The 23,118-nt window shown below is 41.6% G+C and overlaps 2 protein-coding genes and 2 non-coding genes across 9 annotated transcripts; 1 reads left to right on the plus strand and 3 right to left on the minus strand.

The window, feature by feature from the left end:
• Positions 1-197: 197 nt before the first annotated feature.
• On the minus strand, positions 198-13,191 carry tmf1 (TATA element modulatory factor 1). Of its 3 annotated transcripts, XM_071532363.1 has the most exons (18): positions 12,598-13,191; positions 11,135-12,487; positions 11,035-11,042; positions 10,772-10,875; positions 10,132-10,258; positions 9,795-9,900; positions 8,102-8,244; positions 7,425-7,591; positions 7,062-7,218; positions 6,310-6,402; positions 6,009-6,165; positions 5,665-5,857; positions 3,291-3,360; positions 3,116-3,208; positions 2,821-2,943; positions 2,468-2,626; positions 1,766-1,891; positions 198-1,438 (listed from the first exon to the last, which is right to left on the minus strand). In XM_071532363.1, exons 1-18 carry the CDS (start codon positions 12,731-12,733, stop codon positions 1,298-1,300), a joined length of 3,456 nt encoding a protein of 1,151 aa, XP_071388464.1. In that variant the 5' UTR covers positions 12,734-13,191; the 3' UTR covers positions 198-1,297. The 3 variants fall into 3 exon arrangements, with proteins under 3 accessions (XP_071388464.1, XP_071388462.1, XP_071388463.1); XM_071532361.1 differs by lacking the exon at positions 11,035-11,042 and having other exon boundaries at positions 11,100-12,487; XM_071532362.1 differs by lacking the exon at positions 11,035-11,042 and having other exon boundaries at positions 10,772-10,863; positions 11,076-12,487.
• trnar-acg (transfer RNA arginine (anticodon ACG)) lies at positions 3,781-3,853 on the minus strand. Its single transcript has one exon. It is a non-coding gene; the product is annotated as a tRNA-Arg (tRNA).
• On the plus strand, positions 4,611-4,682 carry trnae-cuc (transfer RNA glutamic acid (anticodon CUC)). The gene has a single exon. It is a non-coding gene; the product is annotated as a tRNA-Glu (tRNA).
• A 938-nt stretch (positions 13,192-14,129) lies between the features above and the next one.
• On the minus strand, positions 14,130-19,188 carry uba3 (ubiquitin-like modifier activating enzyme 3). Of its 4 annotated transcripts, XM_071532368.1 has the most exons (18): positions 19,169-19,188; positions 19,007-19,045; positions 18,151-18,271; positions 17,946-18,026; positions 17,756-17,838; positions 17,579-17,659; positions 17,195-17,238; positions 17,025-17,089; positions 16,670-16,825; positions 16,442-16,544; positions 16,167-16,280; positions 15,805-15,858; positions 15,572-15,608; positions 15,389-15,470; positions 15,195-15,295; positions 14,985-15,048; positions 14,779-14,833; positions 14,130-14,658 (listed from the first exon to the last, which is right to left on the minus strand). In XM_071532368.1, the coding sequence occupies exons 1-18, from the start codon at positions 19,186-19,188 to the stop codon at positions 14,570-14,572; spliced, it is 1,389 nt and encodes a 462-aa protein (XP_071388469.1). In that variant the 3' UTR covers positions 14,130-14,569. The 4 variants fall into 4 exon arrangements, with proteins under 4 accessions (XP_071388469.1, XP_071388470.1, XP_071388467.1 ...); XM_071532369.1 differs by lacking the exon at positions 19,007-19,045; XM_071532366.1 differs by lacking the exon at positions 19,169-19,188 and having other exon boundaries at positions 19,007-19,105.
• Between the last annotated feature and the right edge of the window lie 3,930 nt (positions 19,189-23,118).

Below are 23,118 nucleotides of genomic sequence, written 5' to 3' on the forward strand. Positions count from 1 at the left end.
TGCAAAATATCAACACATCTATTGATTAGATGATAGATTCAGCTATATCCACACAGGAATAATACCCTAATGGTAAAACACTTAAGAAAGTTCCACAATCCTTTTTTCATACTTTGATTTTATGGAATTTTATCCAACATCCATTGATAATGTTTTCCTTTACAGAAAGCAAAACATCTGTTCCTCACAATTTTGGAAAGAGGTCTAGTATAATATGCAATAGCCTATCTCACGGTTTGTAAAAGGTTTGTCAATTTTGGTCATGTCATGTGAAACATTTTTACGTTTGTAAAATTTGCTTCATGAGAAGGCACAAACAAGTTTACTGTTGTAAACAACGAAAAGGTATTCACAACCGTGTGAGCTTGGAGATCTGTTTGGAGAGTTTTGTGTGTAGGCCTACTGTTTGGAAAAAGTATTGGCTATAGATTTGGATTTTACGTGAACACAATGAAAATGCACAGTTCATTTGCAAAATTATCAAGGGTTTAGATGGTGTGTGAACTGTTTCGAGCATGGAGCTTAGTTTGGAGAAATGTGTCAAATCAATTGGGAAAAATTGTAACTTGATACTGAGTTGAGGTAGACTACTGTAAAATATATTTACGAATCCACACAATTAAAATTATGTATCAATCACTATTTTTCACCACCCAAATAAATGTTTATTCATTTACATATTTATAAATTTCAAAATCCAATCTTTAGGATTCTAAGCATAGATTACCCTCAAATCTACATTTTGTGATTTGTTGTGAACAAAACATATAATCCACTGTACAATATTTTTTATATCTCTTCAACCATTCTGATTATGTCAATCTGTTAAGAATTAAACAAGGATGAAACTATAGTGCAAACATCCATTACCTTTTCCTACAGTTAAAAACTGCTCATACAATACTCTGTCAAGGGTTTGATAATGAGAAATTATATCTAAAACAAAGTGTGTGAAAAGTCCCCAAGATTTCAAAGAATTGACACTTATGACTCAATCATCAACTGTGAATATCCTTCATATTGGTTCTGTAATGTGTATTATATACGTAATGCTGTTACCCACATTCCCAACATCCCCACTTAAATAGCTAGAGTATCTGATGATTAAAATAAAACAATAATAAACATAAAGATAAATCAATTTCTTTTGAGACAGTGATTCTCAGTGATGAGAAACATGAGAGCAAAAGCTCTCCCCCATCTTTTACAGTGAATGCATGTCTTCTTAAGTTGGGTTATTGTGTTTTTGTGTTTTTTTGTGAGTGTCCCAGATGCCAGACAGAGCAGTAAAGCCAGTCTATTTCTGGTTCTGGAGTAGTTCATCAATCTGGGTTTTGTACATGTTCTTGACATCTTCTAGGTCCAGCCTCAGTTCCTCTGCCTCCTCAGCCTTCTCTCCGTACATCTGCAGGATGGTGTTGTGCCTCTGCTCCAGATCCTGAAATAAACAACCACAACAAAGTGGGAGAGGAACCTTTGCTGGTACACACACACACACCAAATGCATTAGTATTTTTTTATTACAATTCACATGTTAGTTTTCTGATCTCGGACACGTTAGTCAAGATTTAAGTACATAAACAAGCCTCTTCCAACATTAGCAAAAGAGACAAATATGCCATCGAGCATCATTTGCTGCTTGAATCCACAAAATCCGCCTACAATAATGTGTCAGTAAAACAGCTATAGAAAGTGTCTTGATGACATCAAGATTTACTTTTCCTTCTCCGATCCCTTGCTTTGTAACAGAGTAGAGAGTCCTCACCTTGAGCTGAATTCTCAGCTTAGGGATTTCCTTCACCATGTCCTCCATCTCATCGTTCTGATTGGTGAGCCGCACCAGCTCTTCCGCCATGACAGACCGACTCCTCTCCAGACTAGAGATCTCCAGCTGAACGGGGAAGAGGGAAAAGAAGGTGATAAAAATGTTATATTTATATTTGGCACATAGCAGCAAACATTTTAATATTTAGTTTGTATTGCACTTCAAAACTGAATTACATACAGACAATAAAACAATAATGAATAAAAACCAATAAAATAACTGATAAAAAAGATCTGAATTAAAAAACAGGGGTAAAGCTAAATAAGATAGGCAAGTGCAGCAATAGTAAAATAGATAATATATACACACAATAGCCTGTATGTAAAATTTGTTTTAAGAGGTGATTTAAAAGACTGTAATGAATTTGCAAGCCTCAGGTCAACAGGCAGGTGGTGCTAAAGCCTACGGGTCTAGGCAGCAAATGTTCGATTAACTTTGGTCTTTAATCTTGACCTCAGGATGGCTAAGAGGTTCCTGCCTCATTTGAGATGTTGGCAAAGTCTTCAAAGTAATCAGTAAAATCTTAAAACTGATGCAAAACCTAAACAGGCAACCAGTGTACATAGGCTAGAGGTAGTATGATCCTGTGACTTGTGTCTTCCTCAATGACCGGCCTTATTCAGGTGCGAACTGAATTGCTACCTGTAGCTGTGCTATCTCTCCTTCTCTCAATTTAAGCTGGGACTGGAGGTTCTCTATGATGCTGGAGCCTCCAGACAGCCTGGCAGCCTCGTACAGGTTGGTCCCACTTATGGACATGGACATGGGCATGGTGCCCAGCGAGTGGTCCAAAGAGTCATCCTGGGGAGAAATAAAACAACAAGGTAGATGAACGATCAAGCTCACAACGGTCAAAGTATGCGCCAAGTCAACTTAATTTCTAGATTTTTTTAATTGAAAGTTGCCTACATTCTTTTCACTCCCAATTGTTTATACTGTATATGTTCTAACCAACTGTGAGTGAAGACAGGGAGCAGTGTTTATGGGCTGTGTACCTGCGAAAGCATAGAGGTGTGCAGACCAGCGTTATCCGCCCCACTGATGGAGCTGGAGCGGGACAGGGAGGGGGTGGAGGAGGCTGGGGGCTCCCCAACAGAGTGAGTCATGGTCTTCCGCTCCTGATGGCGGAAAAATAAGAAGTTAAAATACTGTATAAACACACTGAACTTCTATTAGAGAACAGAATGAAAAAATCTCAGTAGGTTACATGTAGAGTGAAACGTTGGCTATATGGACTAAAGAGCATCAGAACAGAAAATCAGCTTGTTAATATTCATTGAAATGTATTACCTTTTCCTTGAGGGCCTCTTGTGCTAGGTAGCATTTCTTCTTCTCTTGCTCCACCTTCATCTTCTCCATCTCTAGCTGATTGGTAAGCAGCAGCTGGTGGAAGGAGCAGACAGAGGTACATGAGGATGTTGTTTTACAGAGGACAGCGATGGCAGGAGGAGAGAGCGTACGGTACCTTTTCTTTCTTAGCCTCTTCTAGCACTCGACTGTGTTCTCCTCGCAGATTCTCCAATTCAACATGCTCCCTACATTGAGAGAAGATAAACAACATGAAGTTATTAGTTCTTTTTCTGACACACTTTTGGTCAAGTGAAAGCAGAAAGATTTTGTCACACACACAATGACACAATGACAATCCTCTTGACAATCAGCCTTTTGGGAGAGAAGACACTACATGATTCCTCAAGCAGCCAAGTGATTTTTATATGGAGATATTCATATCAGCTCAAATAGTCACATTCTCAGCACGGTCTTTACTGCCATGTGTAAGTGCACCCTAATGGCCGTTTATAGTACTGTACAGAGATCTTTCTCCTCCTTTGTGTCATGTGTGGTAGAAACAGTCAGAATCAAAGATGATGATTGCTATAAAGGGCTAAATTAGTGCCCTAGATAATCACCATTGGCTATGACTCCTCCCACAAAAATATAGAGAAAAAGTGTCACGAGCCAGCCAGGAGTCGAACCTGGAATCTTCTGATCCGTAGTCAGACGCGTTATCCATTGCGCCACTGGCCCTCTGAGCAGCTGCAGGCTTCCCACAAAAGACAAGTCTGGGGCACAAAGGCCAAACCCACATGCATGATTGCCTCTCTCAGGGAGTTCCCCCTGGCCTTTGCTCCACCCTCTCCCTCACAAAACAAGTTTTGTTTTAGACAAGAGCACTCTCCTGGCAGCATTAGTATTACAAGGGGTGGTATGATGATTGAATTTTTTACCTCCATTAGTTTTAGCCTGTCCGGACCAACCAGTGATTTCCCCCAAATACCCCAGTAAAGATTCCTGCTAAAGTTAGCTACTGTTTTTTAAAATTCCACCTGTGTGTGTGTGTCTTTTTTTTTTAAATCCAGAGTGTCTCCTAACAAACTTCACCAAATGAACTCACCATAAAACAAAACAGATTCAAAGCACAATGTAATCTAGTCTGACACAAGTTTAGCTATTTGGTGGCAGTCTAATGTAGACTACAGTATAATTCTTTGTGCTGGTTTATAATGTATTATATATATTTTTATATATGTATTATTAAAAAAATTTCATCAAGAATGTCTACATAAAGCTGATTTTCAAGCAAAGTATTCCAGTGATGTTTCAAAGCAAGGCTTCTATCTCTAAATGTGATCAGTTGCAAGTAGAAAGCGACTGTTAGAAGGAGACTGGGGAAGTTGCTTTTCCTGTTGGCAGTCTGCTATACTTATCAATGATTGGCTCCTCCCCTCTGTCCTGCAACCCAAGTATTCCAAGGAGGGTATTTTAGGCTGAAAGTTCACATAATTCCCTGGTGGTCTAGTGGTTAGGATTCGGCGCTCTCACCGCCGCGGCCTGGGTTCGATTCCCAGTCAGGGAATGTCCTTTTAAGCCTTTTGATACGGATAAGCACTAGCCCAAATTAATAGTGGCTCTAGAATTTTCTTGTCCAGACACTAAGACTAGATAGCCATCAAGCAGGTCCATGATTTCCATGGTCCATGATGGTCCATGATGTCCATGAATACTGTTTCAAGTACACTGACGATACAACAGTTGCTATCCTGCTTGAGTCTAGTCACATATCCCTGATCCCTGTTTGGTTACTCAAGAGGGATTGAGCAGTTTAACAACTGGTGTTAACAGAATTTCCTAAAGGTTAATATCAAGAAAACAAAGAACATGATCATAGCTTTCAACCGAGACAGTACCAGCTGTTCACCATTCTGGTGAAAGGGTCCCTCATTGATATAAACTGATATAAATTGATATAAAAATCTACATGTTGAAATTGATGACTAAAGTTAGATGTCTGTGCAGCATCAAAATTTAGTGAAATGTGACAACCGTTTCCTTTTTTCAGAAAACTAAAAAGGTATTTTAATGTTGATCAAGTCATACTGTCACTGTTCTTCCAGACTGTTGTGCAAAACATTCTTATCCTCGGCCTTGTAAGTATTTTTGGATTTATGCATAGACAGGACCAGCACAAATTAGAGCGACAACTGGTTTTACCACCTTTACCTGGGTGCCTATGTAGATACGGAACATCAGGAGAGGGAGTAGGTGCCTACGGCAGCACAATATACACACCAAGTGTTTTGGCAGCAGTTTCATTCCGGCTGAGAGGTCTTTGAGAAATTAAATATATTTTTCGTAAACTAAGAAGGGGAGGGGTGGGGGTTTTCTATGGTTCTTGATATTAATTCTTCTTTGCTTTTTCTGTGTCTTTTGTCTTTTAAAACTGTTTTTAATGTGGACACTGTTGTGACAGAAGGAATTTACGTAAGTAAAAAATCACAAAACTAGATGTATTAGTTATTTTGTGTAAGTGCATGTAGGAAGTAGTTCCTGCACATTACCTGCTGCTTTCATCCTCCAGTTTCTCTCTCTTGTTCTTCTCAGCATCCAGCTGTCCCAGGACACGGCCCTTCTCCTGGCGGAGCAGGGAATTCTGGGACTCCAGAGAGGCCAGCTGGGACTTGATGGCCAGCAGTTCCTCTGTTGCCGAACGCTCCTTCTCCACAGCAACAGCCAGCTGTGCCTGGGCATCCGCTGGTGAAGACAGGAAAAGAGAGAGAGAGGAAAAGAGGGAGAGCAAGAGAAGAAATGAGGTGAAGCATGTTTTCCACTGTGCAGACTACCGTGTTGATTTTTTTAATGTTTTTCTAGGGATTAGAATGCAGTTGAGATTCCTGCCTCTCACCTAGCCTATCAGAGATGCTCTTCTCCAGTTTTTCCCAGGATGCCGTCTGACCCCCCAGTGAGGCCTGGAGGTTCTCAATCTGTCGCAGTAGGGGCCGCGTTGCCGAGGTAACGCTCTGACTGAGCTCCTGGTTCCTAGTCTCTGCCTCCTGAAGCCTCTGTGGAAGAAGATGGCAAAAAGATTGTGTGCATGTGTGTGCAATGCTTTCTTCAAAACTTGCACTTGTGCAAATTATGGTTATCATTGCCTCTTATTGAAGTGAGCTACCTTAGTGGGGCTCCTTCCAACCATCATCTATTACCTGTTGCAGCTCACTGATCTCCTCCCTCAGATAATCTTCTTTCCTGCCCTGCTGCTGCTCAGCCCTCTGCAGAGCCAGCCTCAGGTCAGCCACCTGCACACAGGGTTAGAAAGGGTTAATGAAAGAAGGTCCTGCAACAACTGGGCAGTAGCCTACCTTTACCTAGTCACGTGCATCTAGTAATAAAACTGTGTTTTATTAATAAAACTGTGTGTAATAAAACTGTGTTTTATTACTGAATAACACTGCGTTTAATGGGATTGGCACTGGTCTGGATCCATCACCGGTAGAAATTCCCTGGCCAATGTAAAGTTCTCGTTTCTTGATTTTTGTTCATATAAAATGTAAAAATGCAGTTTCTTCGCACCGTCAAAGTCACATTTCTGAAACAAGTAACCTAATTAACCGCTGTCTCCTTCTCTTTCCCTCTCTTCTCTCTCACAGTTTCACTCTCACGCACTCTGCCTCTCTCGCTCGATAAAATACTTACGCTACAAAATGCCCCTTTGGCAGTCAAGTCTAGTGAAAGCTGTCCTACAACACTGTTCAACTTGCGCACCACAGACTTATGTTTGTCATGGTTCACGCCCAAGTGTGGAGTACACAATGTATTCATATGATTAACATGTACTGGGTGGACCAACAGTCAATACAAGTAGTAGGTCTGATGAAATACAAGCCATCTACACTTGACACACATGCATAGCAAACAAACTTCTATGCTGTGTGTCCACGGTGCGAGCCAGTGTTACCTGGTTGGCCAGAGCCTCCTGCTGTATGCGGGCCTCCTCCTGGGCCTTCTCCAGGGCCAGGCTCAGCTGCTCCTTGGCCTGGGTCTCCCTGCTCAGCGCCGCCTCCTGGACTTCACTGGCCCTGCTGGCATTGGCCTTGTGGAGCTCTGCCAGCTCCCTGAAGAAAGTGATGCAGAAGAAGACCGTCACCATCCTGGTCATGTTATTCTATCAATAGTGAAGTCATGTATAGGTGTGCACTCTGAAGTAACACTATACACAAGCTGACGTGTCGTAAGTGGTTTGACCATGTAAGTTTACATCTACAATAAGCTGTTTGATCCTCAGTATTCAGTATCAATAGCAGGGCACGCCAGTGTTTACTTATAAGAGTTGTCGAGAGCAGCCTGGATGCTCCTGTTCTTCTCCTGCAGCTCCTCGGAATCTGTCTGCAGCCGGCTCAGCTCCTTCTCCTGACGCTCCACCACAGCATTCAGCTTCTTGATGTTCTCCCTGTGCTGCTTCTCTACCTCCTCCTTCCCATCCAGAACCTTAACACACAGAAACATAAACAGGACAGTAGGCATGGTTATGCTGAGACCAATGTTATTATAGCCAAGTAAAACTAAGACTTCCTCTAGTCGTGAAAAAGGTGTAAAAGAAAATAAATAACAAAATAAAAACTAAGTAAACTGAAAATATAATCTTAGCTTCCAAAACATGAATAAAATGAATGAATGATTCTTTTCAGTATTACTTTTTTTGCACGTTGGCATACTGTGACAGAAGTGGAGAGAGAGTCCAGTAGTAATGAATAGAACTAGATCAACAATCTGTGTTGAAAAAACAGATTCTACCAATACATTGCTCACCGACTATTGACCCACTATTGAAAAAACACTAAACTGAATGAAAACTTAAAGCTAAAAAGTTAAGCAAAAAATAAGCTATAACTTTGTTTCTGAATACAATGGTGTTTAAAGCTGTCAAATGACAATGACAAGGTGAAACATTCTTACTATTTTTAAATCAACATTCCTAACATTGACCTGGTTACCGACCTGCTGCAGGTGCTTCAGCTCCTCCTCGTGTTCCTTGATTTTCTTGTTCTGCTTGGTGATCTTAGTGTCGCTCTCTTTCTCCTTCACACGCAGCTTCTTGATGATGTTGCAGTGCTGCAGCTGCTGCTTGGACAGCTTCTCACCTAGGAGTAGTAGAACATCTCCTCAGCCTCTTAGAGTAAAGCCGACAACTGATGCTGGGAGCACACACACACTGATGTAGACGCTGAAACATGGCTGTGGTTCTATGCCTAAAGCGCCTGCATTATCTTCTGCTTAAACAAATTTCCATTTGCTTTTCGTTATCGACCAGTCTGGGTCAGGACATATGAAGCTGCTAAGAGTGAAAATTTGCTCTTCTGTGCAAGAAAATTCTGACAGTGTTATCCTAATTTTAGAAGTAAAACAAAAACTTAATACCTTTAAGTCTTGAAATACAATCATCTCCTAAATTATTTTAAGAGAGCTAAAGAGGTCCCCTAAGTCATTTAGGATTTGCCAGCAGATGGCTGCGCTACTCACAGAGGTGGAAAGCCGGCACTTTTCAAGCGAGGAGGGATGTTTTTTGACTTCATACTATGGAGAGCTCATAAAATTGCACCACCATTTTACAATACCACACAAGGCTATTTTGTTTATTACTGCTTCAGTGATTTAGTGACATCAATTACAAATACAGTATGAAATTAAAAGTTTTTAATGACCCTTTTCATGCAAATGGTAAAATGTAAATGTGCATTTTAGTGATAACTTGGGCCCATCATAGTCACATTGTAGTTGGATGATCACTGCAGTCCATCTTTTCTGGCTTTCACATAAACTAGTGCAGTGCCTGTTTGCTTTGAGCCCCGCTGCTGCACAGAGCGCTGTTCACTTGTTTATTCAAAGTTTATTAATATTGAACGTGTCACGTGTCAAATCCGACACTGCACGTCCTTGGATCCCCAGCAATACACCCGCCAAGTGTGAAGTAGATCAGACGAACGGTTCTTGAGATATGCGAAGGACACACATACAGACAGAGATTCCTTGCTTTATAGTATGATGATAGAGCCAACAACGGGCTCAACAGTAACATTTTTTCAAAGGAGCTGTGCTCCCAATTAAAAAAAAACATGAGGAGCACAGAAAGAAATTTAGGGGCGCCCTTACAAATGAAAAGTGTCAGAATTTATTAATAAGCAGTGAACAGACATTGCGCATTTTGTGTGTGTGTGTGTGTGTGTCATGGCGACTGGCAGCTAGACAGCCTGAGCGCAGTTTCTTTAAACACACACAGGCACACAAGACGCAGATCTAAACACGCACACAGTCGTAACTGCCAGCGTTAATGGAGCGGATGTACAAAGTTATGGTGTCTTGGAGACTGTGAGTGTGTGTGTGAGACAGATAACACCACTTCACCGCAAAATCTCTACTTGTACAGGTGCTCTATTGTTAGGAGCAAATATAAATAAAATCCTCACACTGTTGAGTCCTGCAACAACATCATGCTTACTCTTCACAACTGAAAAGTTGTATATAGTAGTAGTAGTAGTAGTAGTAGTAGTAGTAGTAGTAGTAAGTAGAACCTAATCTACGACTGACTCCATTTTAGTTACTTTCTTCACTGTGCAGCCTGTTATAAGTGGGTGGGAGAGGAGTTGGTAGAGGAGTCAAAAAGGACAATGGGCTACTACACAATGAGTGTCACCTTCTTCCAGCAGGCCTCTGATCTGCTCCTCCTTCTCTCTGATGATCTCGATTGTATCATTGGAATTCAGCCTGGTGGACAGCTCGTCCCGCAAGCCCTTAATCTCCTGTGGCAGATAAAAATGCAAGACATCTTTGACACAAGGACACCCTGGATGAGTTAGATTGCGGCTGAAAATAGCCACAGTCATGTAATAGTAAGTTGAACAACCAACTGGATAAATCTGGGTTTCTCATGTAAAAATGAATTGAACAAAACGGCCTCTCTGGTATTCATCTCAATTTGTCTGAGGGGAGATAAAGACAGCACAGGAGCAGAGTACTGATTTGTGTGTTACCTTCTTTGCAATGTCCCTCTCCTTGCAGGCAAGCTGAGCCTTCCTCTCTGCATCTGCTATGCGCTGGGTGAACTCATCCTTAAGAGACTGAACAGTGGAGCTCTCCTCCTTCAAGCTTATCACTTCACTGGACGATAAACAGACTCATTAGTCTAACAGCTCATTGTCTAAATCCATACAGCCTCAAGGCCAAGGCAGCTTTTGATGATCTGTACAAGTATTTAATTTTGAGCATTCATCATGTAGAGTAACTATGTGAAAACCTCATCTGAAAGTGACCCTTTTGAAAATACTTCTATATTGTAATAGCAATGTGTATATACATGTCCAATATAAAAACATCTAATACCGCATCAGTACACCACTAATTAACTTTGAGACCATGTGAAGCTTAACTGTAGTCTATTACAAAACATAAAAATAAAAATCCAATGGCAAAATAAGTGATAGTTTGTTAGGTGTTAAGCATATAACGTGATAAATCACATCTTTAGTGGTGCTATGCTATGTGGGCAAAGCATAGCCTGACCCAGATTCCTGCTACAGTATTAGTCTCACAAACAGGCTTGGTCAAAACAGCTTTCCTATCACGGTTATTTACAGTGCCACTCAAAACCAGGTGTGCATGCCATATACTCACTCTTTGAGGTTGTCACACTCCTCCTCCAGCCTGGCCTTGTCCTTGCTGACTGCTAGCAGCTGAGACTCCCTCTTCTCAAGGCGGCTTGACAACTCATCAATGACCTACAAGGAGCCCCCAATAGATTTTATAGACCTTTTTTTTAAATTTACAATGGCATACAGAAAAGCCTAAAAGGGAAAATTGAAAACACCTTACCCTAAGGGAAGAAGGAGTATTCAAGTTTGTAATTCTTACCATTACCTTCTTAGCTGAAATAAAACAATACATACTGTATATATTTAAGATTGGTGCTACCAGCCACATAGAACACAGTACCACCTGTTACCTTTTGAAGCTCCAGAATCTGACATGTCGATACACTTTTCATCTCCTCTGTGATTGGCGGGGTGAGCTGTTCATCAACCTCGGGGGTGGGACCAGACAGTGTAACATTAGCTTCGGATTCCTGTTCCTGTTCTTGTTCTGTCAACTCTTCAGGCTGCTCGCTATTCACAGGCGTGGCGCTCCGTCCACTCTCCTCCATCTCATCCAATGACTGGTCCCTCATCGTTTCAGTGAACCCCTCCTCCTCTTCCTCTCCTTCCTTCTCTACCACTCCCTCTTCCTGATTCTGACATACGGCCGGTGATGCAACCGTCATGGGAGCAGGGCCGGCAGTGACAGATGCTAGTGTCCGACTCCCAGGGATCTCATCATCCGAGTTAACCTCACTGACACTCCGGCTGTCCAGCGACTGCACGCTGAATGAATCGATGCGCTCAAAAGCGTCTGAGGACGAGCCGCAGCTTTCCGTGAGCTTGGGATAGTCCTCCAGACGGGGGAAATCACCACAGGTAGAGGCTGAGAGAAGCTGGAAGGAACCCTGCATTAGGTGAAGGCCAGCCTTTCCCTCCGCTGTCTCTTGTCTGGAGCTGGCCGAGCTCTCACTCAGCACACTCTCATGGTCCAGCACCTCAATGTCACTGGTGGTGGAGGTGCCCGAGGAGAAGGCGCTGACTGGAGGGGAGGGGGTATCATTTTGACGGTCCTCCATCTTTGGCTCTTTAGGCTCCAAGAGTATCTCCTTAGAGGGCGGGGAAGGTGACTGGTCAGAGGGGGCAGAGCTCTTAGGTTCAGAGGTGACAGCAGAAGGTTCAGAGGAGTCAGTGACATCCTGCTCAGGTTGTTCTGAGGGAGTCGGCGACTGTTCTGTTTTTGAGTCCACGGAAACTGTTGAGCCGACATCTATTTCTGCTCTGCTCTTATTGGTCGTTTTGCTGTCAGAGTCACACGGATCATCACTGTGAGATGAAATGGGAGAAACCGGCTGCAGGAGGATGGTGTCTGGATAAGGTCCTGCTGGTGAGGACTCACACTCCACCGGCTGGCTCTCAGCAGCTTCCTGATTCTCTTGACTCGTATCAGTAGGTCCTGACGTTTGAGGCTCCACATCATTTTGGACCACAGCCTCTTTGCTTTTCTTTTCCTTCTCCTGAGGCCGCCTGTGGGACATAGCAGGAGGTACAGACACTACCTGGGTTTTTTTGACGCCCTGTGCATCTCCAGGGGGCAGAAAGGCACTGAAAAAGTTCTCTGATTCATCCACAACTGTGCGGGTGACAGGAGTAGTGATGGCCTCAGATGAAGGGGGAGGGGTCTGGGTCTTCTCCTCTGGGGGCTCATCCCACTGGGTCATTCCCCATCCTCCACTTAGTGGCATCTTTCCAGGTAGATCTGATAGGGGGTGAACAAAATCATCTTTAATTTATGTGTTGGTTACGTTAGCAGTAGTCTGAAATTTGCACAGACCAACATTAGCTGTTACAACCTTAAACATAACTTACCATCATAGGGCATCACAACAGTGTCATTCCACTGGTCCTCCTCTTTGATGTCCAGAACTCGGTCGATGGATTTCTGAGCTGTTGTCAAAGCTTGTTTAGCGAAGGTAGACAGGTGGGATGCGTTAAACCAACTCATTTTGGCTAATTCCCTAGCTATCGGCACGTCCAGTATTTGTTAAATACCTAACACGTAAGTTAACATACAAACCACCCATCCCGCTTAAATCGTCTCTGCATTCTTGTTTTCAGCGATAACGCGGTGCGTGCTAGGTTTCGCAACTTTAATTGTTGTTCTACCCAAGCTATCTCCTTTGATAGCTATTTAGCTAATTAGCACAGCTGTAGACTGTAGACAACACATAACGTTAGCGAGACAGCATCAGTCCCAGACACAGCTCGCTATCTGGTCGGCTGGTGGTCAAATTCCCAAATTCATGACAAGTCAGTCATGTAGAACGATTGTTAGGAACTTCTAACGCCACATCTAAAGCACTGTCTCAATCAAAGCATGAACAAACCCCCATTTAGATGTTTTTTCGTCTTCTTTGCTCGGCCACCATCGTTTGTTTTGGTCGCTCTCAACTTGTAGCCCAGCTAGCATTAGGCCGTTTGCTACTTCCTTTCCACGTAGTACCATGACGTCATGATCCGGTCTGCTGGGCATGTCAGCTGCCCTGACCTAAATATGCAGTGATGGAGCAGCAGGACGCTGCTGTGCATGCCAGCTGTGAAGCTTTTACTTCTCAAAAGCAGACAAATTTTGGGAAATTGTCTGAGGAAAGACTCAATCATCATCTTAAAACAGTATACTAAACGCTACTTGTAAGACTGGAAAACAATATCTTTCTTTTCCAATTCCTCCAAAATGCAAAGTGCATTTTAAAAGTTTAAATATCCAATGAATTCCTAAGACTAAAAATTAACTTGAATTTCAATAATTACCATAATTGCAATAAGGATATAGAGACCACACATAACTTATAAGTGTGAAGTTGCACAAAGCTTATGGATATTCATGCATGACTGAATTACACCCCAAAGGATTATACTCTCATCCTTTTTCCAGGCAATATTAAATTTAGTATTTTCAATGGAGAATAAAAAAACTGATTTCCTGATCAATAATTTCCCTTGGGAAACACTTCACAAATGTAAATGTATTAAAATTCCACCGTTAACAGGCTTTAAAAAGTGACATTTGGAAAGCCTTGAAATAGATGAATGAGCCATCCCTAAAATTGAATGTACTATTAATCCAATATATCCAATATCCAATAATACAACACATTTCTCTGGGAGAGACTCGTGAATCAAATGTAGATCTTATACAGTACATCATCTAGCTCCTACAGAGCAATGAACAAATTGGGTGACTGTCATTTATTTTCCCCCAAATGAATTGGGATACAAATTAGGCATCACCTTTTATTACTGTGATGTGATAATTAGAGGAAAACTGTTTTTTATTATATAATCTACCCTCTGCAAAGACAACACATACAGTCCTTTGTAAGAAAAACATTTTATTCCAGTTCACATCATCATCAGAGTCTGGTCAAGGACCACTGCAGTGGTTACTGCGAAAAACAGTGTCTGAATAAATTAACATATGAACCAGGACAAGTACAGAATAACCTTTTCTCAAGTAACTATAACTTCTCTCACGGTTTGCACAGAGCAGGCTTTGAGGTTGTAGTGCAGATAACTCTTACTGGAGAAATCCTTGACATTTGTAGACATTGCATCACCAAAAAATAACAGGGTGTGAACTACAGTTTGGCTTTCAAGTGCAAAATATGGACTTTAGTGAACAAGTACATTAGAACAATGAAATAAGCTATACTTGTGACTGAATACACTGTAAACTGATTTAGTTTTAAAGCCATTCTAAATATTCTGCACCGAGTCATGGTTGGCCTAGTAACAGCGACAATGACATCAGATGGTTGTTGTGGGAGTGCATGAGTTTGTCCTATGAGGTAAAGCTGAGTCTGAAGAGCATGGTCTGGGGTGTGGTGACATCAGCTATGGCCAGCTCCTGCCTGTCATTCAGCCCCAGCTCTGGAAAAAACACGGTCACAACACAAGTGAGACACTATATTCACAGTCTATTGACGTTACCAATTCAGACAGTAGGCAGGGCCACTTTTGGAACAATATTCAGTAAATAAGGCACCTCACCCTTCAGTGTTTTGGACAGATTTGGCCGCGTCCTCTGTTCAATTGAAGCCACGCTCTGTCAACGGAATACACAATGACAGTCTGCTCACACCAAAACCAGTATGACTACTCAGTTTCATCAGGACACACCCCTGACTCACATTTGCATGGGGCCATCTGACACAGAATTGAAAACATCAAACCATGTGACACCAGAGGATATTTACCTGTAAATATAATGTTTTGTTCTTTCCTTCCACTGTCGCGGTTATAGCAGGCGATTTCATTTGTCTGAAAAAGTACATTATGTTTAGTTATTGTTGAAGACAGACACATAATGCAACATCAAACAACAAAAGAATATGACAACAGAAGTGCAACGGGTTAGTTATGGCACAGTAATTGGTCATAAACCCCAATGAGGCAGCCAAACCTACAGGGAGGCACTCTCAGTCAGGTAGTCCAACACCTCCTGCAGTTTGGAAGATGGAGAGAAGTGCAAGTCCAGAGGTACTTGGCTGCAGGCTGAACAGTTTTCCTGCAGCAGGAAAGGATATAACAAATCTTTTACAAACAGGTGACTTGATCACTGTAGCAAATGTGAACTGGCAGATGTGATTCAGGGACAAACCTTTCGCTCTGCCTCAAAAGTGTAGGTGTACAGGCCGTCGACATCATTGAAGACCATGTAGTTGTTCAGAGGGACACAGGCACTGCAGATGCAAAATGCAACATCATGGAAAAAACAGTGAAAGGCATGTTTACACTAATCTACACTACACACATTGCTGCAGAGCAGAGACTGAAAACTCACCTTGATGCTATTTTGAAAACCTCTGTTGCGCAAGCAGCTGGATCAAATAAGGGAGAAAGACAAGAAGTTAAATCCGGGTTGACATTTCTGTTTGCAGAAAGTCAATAGACTCCAAATGCTGCCTGGAAAATGATTAACGTGTTTATGACTGGGCATAAAACCTTTCATAAATGCGTCAGCTCCACAGGTCTCTACTAAGACAGGTTCACTTTTCCTCGATTTTAGTTATTTACCTGCTATGACTGCATTTGTAGACGCCACAGCTGGGATTATCCTCTTAACAACACCTGCAGTGTAAATAAGATAAAGAAAATATTAAACTTTTTGATTTATCTCTCAAAATACAGCTATACAAATCACCCAATTACCAAAAACACTGATCAGACATGAATTGTTTACACATTCCAACATTTTACTATTTATTCTTACACAAAAAGAAAGAGTAATTTACAGAAACAGAGTAAGCTACAAGGGTGCCAACATCATTCAGATGGCAACAGCTTGCTCCATTTTGTTTATTCTGGGTCGTTTCCCAGTGGAGCTGCCAGAATAGGAGCAGTGTTCTGTTGGTGACAGAGGTGCAGTGTGCGCTCACCCTGGGTCAGTCTGTATGTGACTCCTGTTATGCTGAACTCTGCTGCCCTCTCCAGAGACCTCTGGTACACCCACTGAATGTGCTCTGGGTCATCCCCATCCAGGCCCACACCGTCTGACACACACACACACACACAAATACAAAGGCTTACTTTTCTATTTCACAGGTCTTGCAATTCAGAGAGAATAAGTTAAGCCTGATGTCACATTTATTTGTTGTTTTATATCCTAACAAAGACCATTCAGCAGAAATAAAACATCAGTGTGATTTTATACCTCCAAAGGGTTTCTCTTTGGGCCACAGCAGCATGCGGACATACTCAATGCAATGTTCTGGCAAACGTGGCATGGAGGCTATCGTGCACATGGGGAAGTTGATCTATGAAGACAAATATGAATTTTAGAAACAACAAACTGACCTGGCTCTGTTTCAGTAGGAACAATCGTTGATCAAAACCTTACCGTCCTTGGGTTGGGTTGGCTTTTATGAAAAGGCTAGCTTACCTGAGGTGGGTAAAGTTCAAGGGTACAGTCAATGCAGGCGGTCATGCCAGGCAGAATCACTCTGGCATTGCCTTTAAAGCCTTCAGTCCCACCATCAATTAGAGGGATGATGGAACTTGGGTCCAGGACACCATCCTCATACACCAACATAGACAGCTACACAGAAAGACAGATTGTACATTAAGTAAAATATACTGCCTCTGCCACAACTAACAACTATATCATTTTAAAATATTGGATTTATGCTATAAAATAGTGGATTTATGTTATAAAGGTAATTTTGACAAGATATGTGGCCAAAGTAATAAGAGAATAAGGACTATCACTGTGATTACAATGAACAGGGATAACTTACCAGCATGCCATTCATCCACCTCCTGGCAACTATAGAGTCCAGTCCACAGACAATTATGTGGAATTCTAGATGAAGCGAGAGGGAGATGAGCAAATGTAAATCTCATGTCTAATAAAGAGACTACCAGATGTGAGGAAAGTTGGGAATAAAACACTACAAATGATGCTTACGTCTGTAAAATGTCTCATCAAAGTCTTGAATTTTCTTAAAATGGCTGCACAAAGCATTAAGGAAAATTTCATGTTTGGACAGAATGCCAAATGGCTCTCCTAGTCCAGGATTGTTTTTGAGTGTGGTGTACATGCATACATTTTTGAAGTATATAGTGTCTTGAAGTGTGTACATTTGGAGATGGGAAATAGCTGCTTGTTGCATCTTTCAGATTTTGTTTTCACAATTTGAAGAATCCTTTCAGATCCCAAGGCAGGGCTACCTCGTTCTTGATGTTTGGATTATGGATTGGACTTTTCAGACAATCATCTTGGCAGCTAGCACCTAAGATCTAATTTTATAATTAATCACTAACACAAAATGCATTACTATCAAAAGGATACGGGACTACACAGCATCCAGGAATGCGGCTGTTAATAAAATCAGCTGCAACATCAGCCTTGGCTCGACCTACATCTTTTGGCCTGGAGAACATGAAGCACATATTAACAGCAAGTAAATGCCTGCTACAAACATTAACCAATCATACACGACAGAAAAAAGGTAAAAACTGCACTGACCTGAAGAGAAATTGTCTATTGAGGTTGGACACATCAATGGTGTCCATGTCAACAACATGGATATTGCGAAAGCCTGACAAAGCCTGATCCAGAGCATGAGCACAAGAAACAACAAAACATGTAGGCCATTAGTTACAGCTAGGAATACTACCTCCCAGATGTTCATATAACACTGATCACCAGTTCATACCAGGTCTTTGAGAAGCTCACATCCCAGGCCACCAGCACCAATGACGAGGATTTTGCAGGATTCTAAAATAAACTGCAATGACTGTGATAAAAGGTGAAAAAGAAATTATCATATTTTCATAACAATATAAAAAAGATAGAGATATAAGAGAGATCCAAGGGCCATTGAGAGTTTTGCATATCACATTGTTCCTTATAAATGTTACCTCTGTGCTGGCCTCAAAGTCAGGATGCGTGAAGGGCCCTGATCTTTCCAGAAACTTTTTGATATGGTTCCATCGTCCCTCCCACTCACACTTGTCTCCAATGCCTCCATCCACCACCATCCTGAAGACAACACATACGTAAATTTAGCATTTATCATCAGCATCGTCTCTGACAGTAAGTGTATCCATGTAGCATGCATGTGTGGCTTTGACAAAACACAAGAACTCCTAGAGCTAGTGAGATCATGCAAAACATCAAATCAACCAAAACCTGAACTCAATACTGTCACCAACTTTCCCTTGATGAGGGTGCTATATAAAGTTCACACCAGATCATGCAATAATATGCAGAGGCCAAATAAACTAAATGAAAGTACAAACAATCAGTTGTGTTTTGATGTCAGTCGTAGCTATGTCAAGTTGTGGACTAGCAAGTTAGCTAGTAGTTTTATTTTCTGTTTAATGATTGTGTATAGATGCAAGTTGCTAAATGACAAGAGGGCGTTTCTGACCCTATGGCACTTGATGGGTAGCACTTCTCTTATCTGGACAGCTCAAGCTAGCTAGGCTAGGTGGCTAGCTAACCTGTCAACAGTGAGTATAAGCAACAACCGCTCGTTTGTAGACGTTAGGTAGGTTGAGAGGTAAAGTCACATGGCCACCACAAAATATTCACTGTAGACTTGTTAACTAGTCAGTTTTGCTGGCTAGGTTTCTGTATTTCGGTGCCTAACCTAGCTGTCAGGGCATTTTACTACCGGTAGGTTAGCTAATTTAGCTAACGTTAGCTAACGTTAACCTTCCTCCTGTCTAGTAACCTCAAACCTTCCGCCAGTTCTAGCAATTCATCACTAACTTCTCAGTCAGCTCCACTACTCTCCTTCTTTTCTTCTCCCTAAAAAGAGAGAATAAAAGAAGGTTCATTCATGCTCTGCTTTCGTAGGTTAATGAGATTTGAAAGCATCTTTCGGGCAGTTAATGACTGTGTTTCTTGCTTGTTTCTTCGGCAGCTACTTACGGCTCATCCGAGTCCGCCATGTTTTGGTTACTTATTATTGCTTGCTTCACGTGCACATCGTAACGTCCCTCTTCCGAGTTGAACATACGACTTGTCGCGTATTCAAGTGCGTTTGGTAGGAAACACTAACAAAATGGGCCCTGTGACAAAAGCAGTTTTTGGACGTGTTGTTTTGTTTTTGCTGTTGTGTGCTGCAGCGGCAGAATGAAGAGAAGAAAGGCACATCAGACAAGCAATCGCAGTTTGAATTAATTTAACAGTTGAAAGTTGTTGTTTACATCGCTATTAATATCACTTGTTGACACGATTTACATGCTCTCCATGTCTTATATGCTTTCCACCCCCAAAACTTTACATCCCGGCGACTTGATATCATAGAAAACTCCTACTAACTCCTAATTCCCTACTCGTATTTACTGCTTTGTTAGGTATTACTGAAACTTCCGACAGTACAGGAAGGCAGCATTATCAACAATGCATTGCAAAGACGGCACTGAACCAATAGGAACAAAGAAGAGAATACTGTGGCAATTACACTGAATATCCAGTAGGTGGCAGCATTTACCATTTAATACGGGGGTCTTTCCGTCCCACTGCCAAGTATAAAATGTATAAATTGGTGGATTGACTAATTCATCAAAGTATATATTTCTTTCACAAATAGGAATGCTCAAGCAGTGTATTTGGTTCAGGGTCACAGTTATCTAAATGTTACTTTTTTTTCTACATGATGAGTTATTGTAACAAACTTTTTACAAGATTTGGGGAACAGTGGAATGGTAAGTTTAATAATGGCAACGAGGGTTAAAGTGACTCTGTGGTAATTACTTTATAATTACTCTGCTTTGTAGGGTTCAGCCCTATAAGATTAGCAATTATCTATAAAACCAGCTAACAGTCAAAGAGGGAGAGAGAAAATGGCCCACCTGAGAGAAGTAAATCTGTTTCAAGAAGAAAGAGTCCTTGAGAGTGGTAATTAATCTAGTTGTCCTGATTGGCCTGAATGCAATCTGTAGCTGGATCAATAATTCAGAGGCCTCCAATATATTTACATCATCCCTCTTGGTGTCTTACTTGTAACAAACATCATCTAAAAGAATCAACACAAACAAAAACTGATATTGGAAATTTAACGATATATCCAATATAATGCTTTGTGTTGCTTTTACTGCTGAATTGTTTCACAGGGCGCTTAGCATGAATATCATGAATAAGACATGAAATAGAGATCCTACTATTACGTTTAATGACTTTAGGAGTGAGGACATCTCCCTCAAGTATCTGATTTACTGTGCCCACATTGTGCTAATGAATCTTGGTGTTTAATCTCTCATCATAGAATGATTAATAAACCTTGGATGTGCCTCAGTGCATTTTAAGAGACATGCCTGTGGGCACATTAACATCATTAATCCATCTGTCCACACGCCCACCTGTATTAAAGGAAATGTGGAATAGTTACCTTCTGCAGAGGTCACCAAAAATCTGCCTAATGTATGCACTAGCCCGGCTCTGTCCAATTACTGGATGCTCATATAGGCTGTAACATCAGTGTGGGACATGAGTGGTCTGTGCATTGTGTATTCATGCAGTATAAAGCATTGGATAATATTTGGCTGGTTGGACGAGGCATCAAGTTTTTTTTCTTTCTTTTTTTTCCAAACTTAATGAGATGTTCCGAGTGACAGCCTCTGAAAACTGATAACTAAAAATAACTACCCCAGCCGTGCCCTTCATAGCTGACTGCCTGCCATCTCAGCCCATCTCTCTCTCTCTCTCTCTCTTTCAATTTGTTCTGTCGATCTTGTTCTCTTTCATTTGATCTCAATGATGCCCGTATGTTAAACAACACAGCAATGTGATAAGAATTCCATCAGAAAAGATTAAGCGCTGGAAACACAATTTTATGCTATTTAATGATCAATGAGGCTCATTGCTGTGAGGTGAACATATTAGTAGTAGTAGTAGTAGTAGCAGTAGCAGTTATCTATACTTTCCTTATCTCCAAATAGAAATTTGTCTTTTTTTTCATCAGTGGCTCTACAGCACTGAGTGATGTTGAATGTAAACTTGTTCCAAAGTAGGGCAGCTGGACTCTGGAAGTCAACATACCTTCCAGTGCTGACACATTTTTATAGATTCCATTGAAATGCCATCTATCATCCCCCCCACACACCTTGTGGAGGGACATTCTGAATGTCACCGTGCTTTTGAGGTGACCCGACCCTCTGCCATCCATCACAGCCAACGACAGTTAATGTATCCATGAAGGGATTGAAGAGACCAGAGTTGGACTCTACCCCTGTGAAATACTCGATCAGAGCCGGCTATCAGTCATATGGGTGGGAAGAGGAACCTCAGAGGAGCTATTGATATTTTCTGTCAGTCCTATATGCTCATCTGACTCTCCCACCATCTTGAGTAGATTCACAGAACCTGGAGGAGAATCTTGTTTTCTCCTTGCTTTTCGTTACAGGCCATGCATTGATATGGGCATTAGGCTTTGGCAGGTTTACTGTCCTATATATTTCATTCCATTTACCACTTTGTTGGCTCTCCGTCAGGACTTCCAAAGTGGTGCTGATGGTAATAATGATAATGTGTCACTGTGATGTCCCGTGTTGGGCACGGAGCAGCGCTGTCAGCCAGAAGACAGGGAGACACTGCAGGGTGATGTTGTGTTGTGTTGCAGGGAGTGATTGATGACTCTCCCTGTTGTAGTGCTTTGATTAAGACTCCAGTGATTTATCGCCACTGCTCACAATGTAATTAGACTCTCTATATACACTCAACAAAACAGTGTCGTCTTGCTATATGATGCCAGTGTGTGTGTGTGTGTGTGTGTGTGTGTGTGTGTTATCTTCATACATTATTGCATTATATTGTGAAGGTGTACATCTAAATGCTTGCCAAGTCTTTCTGAATAAATTCCCAGGAAAATGCCCCACCCTCCTCCTCTGTTGACATTTTTTTTTTCTGCATTGAAGCAGGAAATATCCCTTGTTGTCCATGAGGTACTTATTAAATTATTTAATATGTGATGGATGTGTTTACTTTTAACTGGAATTGCCTGGAGTGTATTAACTTCAGTGCTGCTGAGAAGCTCTGTAAATAGATCATATCTGCTGTGGAAACGCATCCTTGTTGCGTTTGACAGTTCAGGTCTGTGGGTTTTGGTTTGTCTTGGTATCATTATTCTGACAGAGTGGAAGAAGCAAGATAGCGGCGAACCAATGAGGGCCGGAGATTCAATCTAAAATGTGTTTATCTCCTGTCAAACACAAGCACTAATAATGGGCAAAAAAGCAGGCTTTATTTGGCCTATCCTCAATGCGGACTATCCAAACCCTTTACCTGAAAATTATTTTCTTCACATGGCTACTTGTAATGCATATGAATTAACTTTGAAAATGGAAAATATTTTGGCAACCATAACTAATCTTGGGCTACTGTTGTCACTGTCACTTCTCAAGTCAGGTTGGAAGAATATAACCAAGGTGTTCAATAACACAATCCATCTTCATAGTGCGAGGGGTGGGGCGTCGCTGCTGGTTTGCACTTTGTTCTTCCTGTTTCTGACGGGCAGCGCCCCGCAGGCCGTTTGTGCTCGCCACTTCCTGCCTGAAGGGGTGGAGGGCTTGCTGTGACCTCGCCTTGCATGTTTTTTTTCCCGCTGTTTAGTCCCTAAGAGCTTTTCTAAGATGGAGGAAAGGCCTGAGATTTGGACCAAAAATACTGATCATGTGATGACTTTGAAGCAACTGGCTCACTCTATGCAGAATGATATGTAAGTGTTGCAGTGTTGTAGTCAAACTACTAAACCCTGGGTCTGAAGGACACATCTATGAAGCTGATACATATGATAAAATATCCCTTTTATATAATGAAGTCTAATTCAGTTCCCTCTAAAGTTACTGGATGTATTGAGAAGATACAACAGCAGCTGTCGC

This window comes from Centroberyx affinis, unplaced genomic scaffold (assembly GCF_046629955.1).
Source record: "Centroberyx affinis isolate AG114_WGS23_722 - 3 ecotype Tasmania unplaced genomic scaffold, CSIRO-AGI_Caff_v1 ptg002186l_1, whole genome shotgun sequence".
NCBI lineage: Eukaryota > Metazoa > Chordata > Actinopteri > Beryciformes > Berycidae > Centroberyx > Centroberyx affinis.

What these genes read in the sequence shown, in the direction of transcription:
- uba3 (XM_071532366.1), bottom strand. Translation starts at nt 19,074, where the DNA reads ATGAACCTTCTTTTATTCTCTCTTTTTAGGGAGAAGAAAAGAAGGAGA. An exon ending in GTAGTGGAGCTGACTGAGAA is followed by an intron (nt 18,272 to 19,006) that starts GTTAGTGATGAA and finishes TGTTGTCTTCAG; the next exon opens with GATGGTGGTGGATGGAGGCA. An exon ending in TACAAATGCAGTCATAGCAG is followed by an intron (nt 15,609 to 15,804) that starts GTAAATAACTAA and finishes TATTTGATCCAG; the next exon opens with CTGCTTGCGCAACAGAGGTT.
- tmf1 (XM_071532362.1), bottom strand. Translation starts at nt 12,733, where the DNA reads ATGAGTTGGTTTAACGCATCCCACCTGTCTACCTTCGCTAAACAAGCT. An exon ending in TGTTGTGATGCCCTATGATG is followed by an intron (nt 12,488 to 12,597) that starts GTAAGTTATGTT and finishes ACCCCCTATCAG; the next exon opens with ATCTACCTGGAAAGATGCCA. An exon ending in AGAGGGACATTGCAAAGAAG is followed by an intron (nt 9,901 to 10,131) that starts GTAACACACAAA and finishes TATCTGCCACAG; the next exon opens with GAGATTAAGGGCTTGCGGGA.